The sequence below is a fragment of the Lonchura striata genome, chromosome 10, assembly GCF_050655825.1.
Source record: "Lonchura striata isolate lonStrDom1 chromosome 10, ASM5065582v1, whole genome shotgun sequence".
NCBI lineage: Eukaryota > Metazoa > Chordata > Aves > Passeriformes > Estrildidae > Lonchura > Lonchura striata.
Window position 1 is genome coordinate 6,168,294 of NC_140712.1, and position 11,384 is coordinate 6,179,677.

The following is an 11,384-nucleotide window of genomic DNA, read 5'->3' on the forward strand; positions in this document are numbered from 1 at the left end:
CAAAACTAAGCCAGGCCTGGAACTTAACCACAAGGGACATTTTAACATCCTGTCTATATCACAGACTGTTTATTAGACTGACAGGGTGGCTAAAATCCTGATGGAGCCAGGGCTGATACACAGAAGTAAGTGCATTGTACTGTGCAGGCTGTGACTGGAACTGGGGGACGTTTTATATAGATTTGACCAATTAAATTTTAATAAAAAAGCAAATCCATTTATCCAAATGGTTTGTAACAAAACCCTTCCCAAAAGTCAAAATACCTCAATTGAAAGCAGCTACTAAAACTCAAATGAGACCATTATTTTTTAGCACTGCAAGCTGAATGTATTGAGTCTGCACTTCCTCCACACCCCTCTTTTACTTCATTGAACTCTGGTGTCAAAACCCCAAATCAAAGCTGGTTTGGGAAGCTACAAAGTAACCCAGGCAACAACAACAACAAACGTTAAATGTGTGTCCAGCTACATCCCCAGCCACATCTGCAAAGGGCTTTTCTCACTGTCTGCACTTAGGAACAAGATTTAATGCCAATGATGGAACTGAGGCACAATGAAAACAGCCCCCAGACCCAGCAGAGGGCAAAGTCAGGACACCCAGGCTGGGTGTCCTCGCCACAGAACCTTCCTTCTCTTTGATCTCCTCTCTTCCTAAATGTGCATTTCTCTTCAATATCAGGCTCAGCTGGAAGCTCTTAAGACTACTTAAAAATTAATGACAAGAGATAACACCAGGCAAAGCTTCAGCTTGTTTGTACAAACTGTGGCAGTTCAAAATCTCCGTGGCCACACAGAAAAAGGCAGCACATCCCTCCAGGATGAGGGAGGGAAAAGGGCAGGAGCCACAGCAAAGGACTGACCTTCATCTCCACACACGAGTTTCTTCACCACACAGGGGATCTCTGTGTAGCCGAAGCCCTTCAGCTGCTCCACCTGGCGAGCTGTGATGGGATGCTCCCACATGGCCGTGTTCATGGCAGGGCAGAAGAGCAGGGGTTTGCTCAGGTCCCACGCGCGGATGACACAAGTCTGCAGGAGAAGCCATGGCAGGGCTTGGATTTCCTCACTCCTTCCCATCCCTGTGCTGCACCTTTCCAGCCTGCCTGTTGTTTTGTCAGTGCAGCTGGACTAACCCATGGGCTGAGACTAATTTGTACCACATTCCAGCCAAGCTCATCTCTGACAGGCAGGAAAGATGAGGGAGGCTACCCAGAGGATAAATCCCACCCTGCTCCAGCCAGCAGCCCAGGCTGGAGTAAACCAAGTTCGAAGAGGATGTGTACAGACTGTGGAAGACAGAGAAGCTGAGAGGTAGCCATAGATCATACTGGCTACAAAGAAACCCCCGAGGCAACACTTCAGATAACAAAGCTGAACATTGAAAGTTGGCAATGAGTCTTTCTGACATGAAATGCCAGCTGGATCCATAACTCCTTGCAAGGGAAGCAGTGCTGCTTCCAGGATGCAACAGAGGAGAATACAAGCACATATGGGGCTGCTGCAGGAGATGCTGGCAGGTTACAAGGCATCTGGCAGCTCCTGTGTGCTACAGACAATCAAATCTGAATCCTCAGCACTTCCAGATAACCCAGGATCACCTCATCCCCCTGGAGAGATAAATGCTGGTTGTTCTTAGTGCAATGTCCATCAGATCCCCCAGGCCTTTGCAGCATTTCAAACAAAGGAGCTTCCAAGAGAGCAGCTCTGATCACAGAGTCCTTACAGGAACCCAATCCATCCTTTTTTATACCTTGTGACTTGAACCCTTCCCAGTCCAAGGAAATCTGATGGAATCTGTTCTGAACTGTCAACCAGCACCTCCAGCACTCACTTTCCCTTCCTGGAGCTGCCTCTTCCCTTTACAAGGCTCTCAAAGATTGGCAGGAGCCTGCGAAGCCACACATCGCTGACATCCATCCTGAGCTCTTCCCTCAGCACACCAGAAGGACAAGACATTGCCTGTCACTCCTACAGCTCTTTCTGGCTTCTCTAGATCTCCAGTGATCTGCTCTGGGTGGATTTCGTTCATTTATATGCACTTCTCACCCAAAATGCTGTAGGTCATGCAGTTCTGCAGCTTCCCGAGATCTTTTGTGTGGTTAATGTCTGGCCACAAAACATTCAGCCCTGCTGAAGACCCCCAGCACCCAGCAAAGAAGCACACTCTCTTTTAATACAGTTTCTGATTAGGCTGAAGAGCCTCAAGAGCCCTTTAAATACCAAGAAACAAGCCTGAACAAGCAAAATCCTCTGTAGCTGAAGCTGGGAGGTAGGTGGGCATGAGCATGTTTGAGAATCTGTGCTATGTTAGGTGAGGGAGGTGGTGAAGTAGCAGGAAGTAAACAGTGTTATCTGATCTGACAGGTGTCTTTCCAGATTGCATTGAAAAAACGTAGTGGAACTCAAAAGGGAGTGAGCGTGTGTTTGTGTGTATGAGTGACAGAGAGAGAGGATGAAGGCAGAAAGAAATACCACCCTCGAGAAAAAGCAGGGAAGACAAAGCAGGGACCGGGAAATGAGACGAGAGACTGAGAGAGCCGATGAGTGGGAACAGATTAGGTCAGAGAAGGAAAGAGAAGGAGCAGAGGAAACATGCTGAGGAAGAGAGAGAGAAGCAGGTGAAGGGGGAGCAGAATGTGCAAATCTCACTGTTGGTAATGCTGCAGAAGCACTGAAATTCCATAGAGGCAAGGTCAGGCAGTCCTGAGGGGTGGCAGCAGTGGCAGGCAGAGACTGGGTACTCACCAGCAGGTTGTCACAGATGCCATTGGCAACCTTTGCCAGCGTGTTGGCATCCAGAGGTGCCACCACCATGAGGTCAGCCCAGCGCCGGAGCTCAATGTGCAGGACGGGGTCCGAGCGGCCCTTCCACAGCTGTGGGGGAGACAAGGTGGGCAGCACCAAACCCTCACACACCTCATCAATCCCACCCCAGGAAACACAATTCCTGATGGAATTCCTATGGAATGTTATGGAATTTAAGGGATGGCAGTGGATCAGCCGATGGGGGGATCCTTTCTCCACAAGACAATTCCCACAACTGATAACCAAAGGTTTCAACTCACAGCAAAGAGCTGTCCCCATCCACAGCATCCCTTAGCTTTGTAATTATTCCTAAGAGCTCCGTCCTTCAGCCAGCTGAGCCAGGCAGGCCCAAACCAGGGGTACATTTCCTGAGGAACCCATGTGATTTACAAGCTTCACACTGAAATGAAGCTGCCCACTGGCTTCTCACGAGGCACAGACCCCTAACTGACCAAGTCACTTTTAATTAGGATGCACAACCCTACTCACACTCAAAACAGCAAAGGGAATCCTCCTAAGTACTGCAGGGAACAGTGTCCTGTTGCCTTTCTCCATGATGGATGAGGTTTATCCAGTTTGGCACTTCTCACCTCTCTCAGCTCTTTGAATCACAGAATGGTTTGGGTTGGGAGGGACCTTAAAGCTCACCTTGTTCCACAGACAGGGACACCTTCCACTTGACCAGGTTGCTCCAAGGCCCATCCAACCCCTGAACACTCCCACAAATTCTCCTTGATTCTTGAGTGATTATTTCTGTTTTCTTTAAAGCCCTGAATTGCTCAAGAGAACCTTGGTCTTAAGAGCTCAGTTACCTGGGAAAGAGTCCTGAGAAGCAGCAAACAGCATCAGGTGCCTATTCCCCAGAGGACACCCAACCACAGGCCAGCATGGGCTGGCTGGCTGCGTCAGGGCCACAGACTGCTCCTCCTCCGAGTCATAGGAAGCCACAACAAAAAGGCAGCATCCGAAAAGCTGGAACTTCCTGAATACCTTTCCTACCTCCTCCACTCCTTTCTATTCTTTCTTGTCATTTTACTGTCAGAGAGAAGGATGTCATAAAGACATGCTAAGCAGGCTGTCACAGTGAGCCCAGAGGAGGCCATCAAGGTGATCAGAAGGATGGAACACTTCTCCCATAAGGAAAGGCTGAGAGAATTGGCAGTGTTCAGCTTGGACAAGAGAAGACTTTGGGATGACCTAATTGTGTCCTTCTAGTGCCTGAAGGAGCCAGCAAGATGGAGGGAGGCTATTTACAAGGGCTGGAGCAACAGGACAAGGGGAAATGGCTTCCAGCTGCCAGAGGACAGGGTGAGATGGGACAGTGGAAGAAATTGTTCCCTGTGAGGGGGCTGAGGCCCTGGCACAGGTTGCCCAGAGAAACTGTGGCTGCCCCATCCCTGGAAATGTTCCAGGCAAGGCTGGATGGGGCTTGGAGCAACCTGGGATAATGGAAGTGTCCCTGCCCACGGCAGAGGGTGGAACTGGAGGAGCTTTGAGGTCCCTTCCAACCCAAACCCTGCTGTGATTATTTCTCACCACAAGGGCTCTGTGCCTGCTCTCCAGTGTGCCAGCAGACCTCAAAGCCTGACCTGCAGCTCTTCTATCACCCCACTGAGGGTTCCTCAGAAATAACTGCCTGAGGCTGTAACACCCTGGGATCCAGTAGGTATCCACCAATTCCAGAGACTATCCAGAAAGTTTCCCAGCTGTTACCACTGGCGTGTTTCTGTCCACTAAAAAGCGGTGGTCATGTGTGAGCAGGAATAGGGGTAAGGAAAGAGCACCTTGTGCTCAGATCAGCACTGCAAAGCAGGGATGAAACGTATGGAAAAACAAATCTTGATGCTTGTACAATGAACCTCTTCATACTCAAGGAGTCTCAATGTGTGTCAGTAAAACTGCAGTGAGGAGAAAAAGCCATTTCACAGGGAGCAGAAATGTTCACAGCCCTGACAGCTGAGCTAAGGGGAATGAAGCTGCTGCCTGCATCACAAGTATGACTCATGACAAGCACCAAACTTGCTCACCATGGGTCTGCAGCGGCTGTCTTGACATTTCCTGACACTCCTCTCAGAGCAGCTGAGCCTAAGGTGGAGAGAGACCACTGCTACCCTCCCTGCCTGCTGCAGGACAAAATCCCGCAATGCATCAGGGCAGCCTCTCTCTTCCTCCTCCTTTACAGCACATTCTTCAAAAGCCACATTCCAAATATATATTACTAGACCAAGGAGTGAGTCTTGGCTCAGGTTTAAAAAAGAACTAATTGTAGTTTCTTGCAAGAAAACTGAAGAGGAATGCTTCTATTTGCAAGAACAACTCACCTGCCACTCCTCTTCATCACCATAGAGGGTCACAGGAATCTCCTGGGCATTGTAGAAATGTTTTGCTCTCTCAGTAGTGACCACCTTCACCTCGAGCTAAGCAGAAAGAAAAAGACCACTGGTTAGACTTGAGAACAATTTTGAAGGTTTTGTGGCTTCACAGAGAGCCTCCCCTGTTCACAGCTGAAAGGCCAGGCCACCACAGGCATCCACAGTAGCAAGAAACTCATTTCATGTCTATGTAAAACAGGCAGGTCCTCACCTGCCAAGAAAAATGGAAAATCTCTATGCAGGTGAGTCCATAGCACAGAGTTTCTGTGCAGCAAACCAGTGGCTTCCACAAAGAGAGACTGCGTGATAAGTATGACTCATAACAAGCACCAGACTTCCTCACCATGGCTCTGCAGTGGCTGTCTTGACATTTCCTGACATTGAACACGTGAGGGTTCCCTCTGAAATCTCAGATAAACCTCCAAAGCCACTGGAACCTTCATTGGTGTCTACTGGGGAAAGCCTATCCCATCCTTCAGGTGTTTATCTGACACCCACTTACAAAAGGTGTTAAGGTGAACCTCTTGTTTCCTCCTGCAGAAATCTTCCCAAGTGGAAGAGGGGCCTTTTCCCTGTTTTCCATGTGTCCTGCAGCTCTGATAAACGTTGTCAACAGCTCCTGCCACAGGCAGTGAACCAGAGGTGTCCTCCACATACCAGGTCAGCCAGTGTCAGCTCTGCATGCCCCGACTGCCCATGTGGGACATGGAGCTGAATTTCCAGCTGCAATTCCTCCCAAGGACGTTCCTTCAACTGCTCAACATCAAAACACATGGATGGAGCACTATGAAGAATGGTAATGAGGAAGATGAACTTCAGGCTGCTGATTACAGTGAAAAATGCCCCTTTTCCATGGTATTGACCACTGTCTCCTCCTTCCAGCAACTCCCAGAACCCACTGCATGGTTTTGGTGATCTGGCAGTGAGATGGGAGAAATCAGCCCCACCAGCAGCTCCAGTAAACAGTGCCTTGAGGTAGAAAACTAATGAGGCACTCAATGTGTGCACTCCTTGCTACAATCAACTGCTGGAAACCTCCAAGCTCCAAGAAGTTCTCTCCAACAGCAGCAGCGATGTGACAGAGCACATGAATCCAGATCCCAACACCATTTATTCCACTGGGAATGAGGCAGTGTTGACTCCTTGCATCCTATGAGACTAGAACAGCTGGGAACAGTGGAAAATCCCAGCCTCAGCATATTGCAGCCGCTGGTAATTTCCCCCAATTTCTAAAGGAAAACTGAGAGGATAATGCAGCTGCACAACACATTTTTGGTACTGTACATTTGTTTTTCTGCCTCTTCTAAAGGTCTGTTTTTCTTGAAACACCCCTGACTGGGAATGCCAGGTGTTCACAGTGTTTTTGAGCGTGAAGATCACACTCACAGGCATTAGCTAACTGCATTATTTCCATGCTAACCTCACCCCACAGGAAGCTGCTCAAGCCAAGCAGCAACACCCACAAAGGCGCTATCACCGCTCCACTGTGCCACAGGCTTGGGGAGAGGTGCTAACCTCAGGCTGCAAGAAAACTTATTTATTTGAGGGGTTTAAAGGCCACTGTGCAGTTTGAAGGAGGATGGCTGCTCTCTGAAATGCTACCATTGAAAAACAAATATTTCTTCCAAGTATAAACCCAGGATTAGGGAAGAGCTCTGGCTGTCAACCACTGCATTCTACCATTCCAGACCACCACATTCCAGAGGAATGTTCTAGGAGTCTGAGTGCTGGCGGCTGAAATCCCACCACCCCCCAAGAAAGTTGTTTTGTGAGTTAAATATTCTCCCTAATGAAGGTTTTCTGCTGGGATGGGCTCCTGGTTCCCTCGTTCTCAGCAAGTCCTTCAAGTCCCTCCAGCTACACTGGGACGAGGCCAGTGTTCTCAGAATTACTTCAGCCTACACAGTTTATTCTTTCTATTTACTTGGCACACCCTCTGTTTGCCTGTTGATATCTTCAACAGCAAAGGCAGTTTAGCCACACTCAAACTCCCTCACTGGAGACAGTTTAGATTAGTTAAAGGTCTTTGGCTTAAGCCAAATCTCCAAACCAAACTTTACTATAAAGCTGCTCTCCCATGTTCAGGCAACACTGCTGGTCTCTGATAGAGGATTCTCCTGGCACAGCCCTTTCTGCTCAGGGTAAGGAGATGCATGTGGTTATTTTTTAATGGCTTTCTCAGTTCTGACAGCAAAATCTTTCTAGATAGCCTGAGCACAGGAGCTCCTCTGTTAAATGGCACCTAAAAGCTGAGGCAGAGGCTGCCTGGCAGATGTACAATGAAGTGACAGGGTGTGGTTTAAACCTGAAGGTGACATCCTGGAGTTTCAAGAGCAAAAGATTTTGCCCACCAAAAAGTCTGTCCTTACTCTTCTTTAACCTAGGATCGCAGACTGGTTTGGAATGCAAAGGAAATTAAAGGTGTTCCAGTTCCACCCCCTGCCATGGGCAGGGACCCCTTCCACTATCCCAGGGTGCTCCAAGCCCCATCCCACCTGGCCTTGGACACTTCCAGGACAAGTCAAAGACAATTCAAGCAAAAGGCAGTGAGCTGTCACATCTACTCGAGGAGGTATTAAAGTTTAATGAGCAGCAAAATCATTCTGCCAAGTCCTTCACCACAGACCATTTCAGGCAAAACATCAATTTACACTAACCACTCTGGTTGCAAGCCTGTGACCACATCTCTTCTGGTATCAAAGCCATATTCTGCTCCTGCCCTGCCTGCTCTGTAAAGTTCTGCTCCAGCAGTACAAAAATGCATGCAACAGCCTGGTGCAGGACTCAGTAAACACCATGGGCAAGTTACACCGACTCAGCAGGCCTCGAATCACAGCAGAAATGAGTGAATAACTTTGATTAATAAGCTTTTATAAACTCATGGATGTCTAATTTTTGCTTTTGCTGCCCTAAAACCAGTGGCCACAAAGTCTGCACTGGATGTCACAGACCTCTGGGGCTGCACAGAGAGCTGGAGTCCAGCTGTCTGCAGCTTTTAATTATGAAACAAACACTCAGAGAGAAGCAAAGGGTTTAAGCCACCCTCTACCACGGGTCATTCTGCCTATCAGCTGCACAAAAGGATGTCTCAAGCTCCAGGAGCAAAGGAAAATGGACAATAGCCAAGCTAATCCAAGAGGGAGAGGATTAGAAGATCTCTATCTCTGGCTCTGGTCACCCCATTCCCTGATGTCATTTTTCTTTGTCCTTCTTATTTCAGGCTGGGACCTTTGACCTCACTGATCACATCAGGCTAAATCATAAATTAACTGAGGCCTCACCTCCAGCACCGTTTCCAGTTTGGATCAAGCAGATAAACCAACACCTTCTCTGCCTCTACTGTGCCCACAAGGTACAGCCTCCCAAGTCATCCCAAAGGATATTCATGCAGCAATCTCGTCAAAAAAACTGCAGATTTCAGTGCACCCTCTTGCCCCTGCCACTTTTTTCTTTCACTGCTCCAAAATATTTCCTGTATTTCTAAACACCTAAAAGTTTTCTGTGTTTAACTTTATCCTACAGCAGAAAAGGCACATTTCCCTCCCTGATCAGTCACCAGTGGCCCCTGCTGGGCACCTCTGTTACTCCAGAAAAAAACAGTAAAAAAATACCATACAAACCTATACAGCAGCAGCTTGTGTTCTCCATTTCTGGTTTTACAAGGTCTGTTTTCCCTTTCTGGATCACATTTGGAAAAGCCATATCCCACCCATGGAAAACTGCAATACCCTGGAGATTTCAAGTTTCAGAAGCATCTCTATCTGCAACCACGTCTGATAACTTGACTGACAAGAACAAACTCCAGGAAAAAAAAAAAAAAGAAAAGATACAAAGCAAAAATCTTTTCAAATATAAAATGGTAAGAAAGAAGAAAGGGGGGAAAAAAGGATTTTTAAAAACAGGTGGAATCCTCCTCACAGAAATTTTTGAACTAAGGGGCCCCGAGGAGGAACTTGTCATTTCAGCAGAAGCCACGTGAGCACTGCTCAGAACCAGGGTAACTCCAACTTTACAAAGCTCCACCAACAGCTTCACTCACCGCAGGGATTTTCAGCAATTCCGCGACCAGCAGGGGCAGCTTGAGGGCAGCCACGCTTCCAGTCACTCCCACCAGCACATGGAACTTTTCCTGTGCCACAGATGAGCTGTTTCCTGCAGCAGTGCCTGGTTCTGGCAGGGAGATGGGCTCCATGCTCCAGTGCAGCTGTGCAGGCACAGGAAAACAAAGACACTGCACTAACAGAGCCTCCCAGCACAGCTCCAACCCCAACACATTCCCAAGAGGATCTGACCTGGACTCTGCAGGACCCAGAGCCAGCCAGAACCATGGGATGACTCTGGGTCACCCCCCAGGTGCCACTCATCCCACAAGGATTTCAAGCACCAGCAGAACTTTAAGGGTAGCTCAATGTTTAATTACATTTTTCTCTAAGATACTGGGAAACAGGCTCCTAAAATTTGAGCAGAGAGGCCACAAAAGCATCCTGGTAAAGTTCATGCCCTCCAAAATTAAGACTCCCACATGTTGAACACAGTCCAGAATTTAGGGCAGATAAATAAATCAATTTGAGATAAAATTTTACGCCAAGTTCTCTAAAAGCAAACAAACCCTTGCTGAGTTGCTTTCCCTCTGTACTTTCTGGTGATTAATAAATGCACAGAGATGTCTTAATAATTAAAAATGTGGGGCCTCTCTGCATGCACAATCTTGTTTCTCACTGTGTTCCTAAATATTAACAGCAGCACTAGACAGAATTCCCTAGCAGCTCTAATTTAGGTCTGCAGCTTCCTCCTGGCCTTCCTATGCTGCTGCCACACTGATAAAAAAACAGGAATTAATGTTTCGGTGGAGAAAATGACACAAGTGTCTCAAATATAATCAATCAATGATTAAGCAGCAACGAGTAAATTCAGTTCTTGAAAAATCACTGCAACCAGTAAAGTTTGTTGCATTTTAGTGATGTCCTTGTTGCTCAAAGAAAGTGTTTGCAATCACTTTGGGCGGAAAGAAGATGGACACAGGCTGTGCTGATGATTTGGGAGGAACTCAGAGTCTGGAGAGAGGAATTTCACACGACCACAGCGTGGTTTGGGTTGGAAGGGAAATTAAAATTGCCAAATACCACCCTCTGCCATGAGCAGGGACACCTCCCACTAAAAGCCCAATTTCAGCTTTGCTGATTAGCAAGGGTAATTAAGAGGTGAGGAAATGTAGCAGAACATTGGCTGAGAGATTTTAATGCCACCACCACACTTCACATATTTATCTATATCTAATTAAAATCAGATTATGATGATTATTTATAAATTATAAAAGTTATTATCTACTTAAAGCATCCTTTGGATGCTTCCAAAATGTGCACAATTCTACTGAAGCATCCACAAATTAAAGCCTGGGTATTGAAACGTACATTTTTAAGTAGGAAACTTTCCAAATGGTTATAAATTATAAAGTAATGATGAAAAGGATAAAAATTATAAAATTAGAAAAGAATTATTAAAATAGTAAAATAATGGTAAATACAGTAAAGCAGTGGTAAAAAGGTCAAATTTTTAAATGGTACAAATATAAAAATAGCGGCAAAAATCGCAAAATAGTGGTAAAAATTATAAAATAACAGTAGAGGATTATAGTAAAAGGTGTATGTACAGTAATATATGTAATATAACGATTAAAAAACCTGTTGGGCCGCGCTTTGCTCTTACCCAAACACAGCTGTGGGGAAGCAGCCACTAGAAAACGAGCAATTTACAGGCCCCTAAAGGTTCATTAAATCGACTTTTAATGCGGTAGCGGTGCTGAAAGCGGCTCCAAAAGGCCGCACAGCAGGACCGGGAAGCCCCGGGGGCCCGCAGAAGGTGAGACACAGCGCTCCGACACCGCCCCGGGCAGGGCCGGTGGAACCGGCAGGGCCGTGAGGGCCGTGAGGGCAGCGGGGCCGCGGCGGGGGGCGGACCGGAACTGGGGGGGGGGGTGGTGGTGCCGGGAACCGGCGCACGCACGGCGCTGATTGGTGCGCACTGCTCCCGCTCTCAGCGCTGATTGGTGCGCCTTGCTCCCGCCCACGCACTGATTGGTGCGCACTGCTTCCGTCTCTCAGCGCTGATTGGTGCACACTGTTCCCGCCCTCAGCGCTGATTGGTGCGGGCAGCGCGCGCGGCCGGGGGGAGGAAGGGGTGTCATGGCGGCCCCTCACGGCCCCGTCC

The 11,384-nt window shown here is 47.7% G+C and overlaps 1 protein-coding gene across 6 annotated transcripts in view; it reads right to left on the reverse strand.

The window, feature by feature from the left end:
* PPCDC (phosphopantothenoylcysteine decarboxylase) overlaps positions 1-11,161 on the reverse strand; it is a 33,589-nt gene extending 22,428 nt beyond the window's left edge. For 2 of the 6 annotated variants that reach the window (XR_014957572.1, XR_014957571.1), the window contains exons 1-5: positions 10,884-11,160; positions 9,217-9,381; positions 5,127-5,222; positions 2,746-2,874; positions 861-1,029 (exon numbers count right to left, since the gene is read on the reverse strand). Coding sequence is in view for 4 of the 6 variants with exons in the window: in XM_085588494.1 (XP_085444620.1) it covers positions 2,308-2,874; positions 5,127-5,222; positions 9,217-9,369 (816 nt within the window). In the remaining 2 variants the exon portion in view is untranslated. The other 4 variants (XM_021547232.3, XM_085588495.1, XM_085588497.1 and 1 more) reach the window with 3 other exon arrangements.
* Positions 11,162-11,384: the final 223 nt, after the last annotated feature.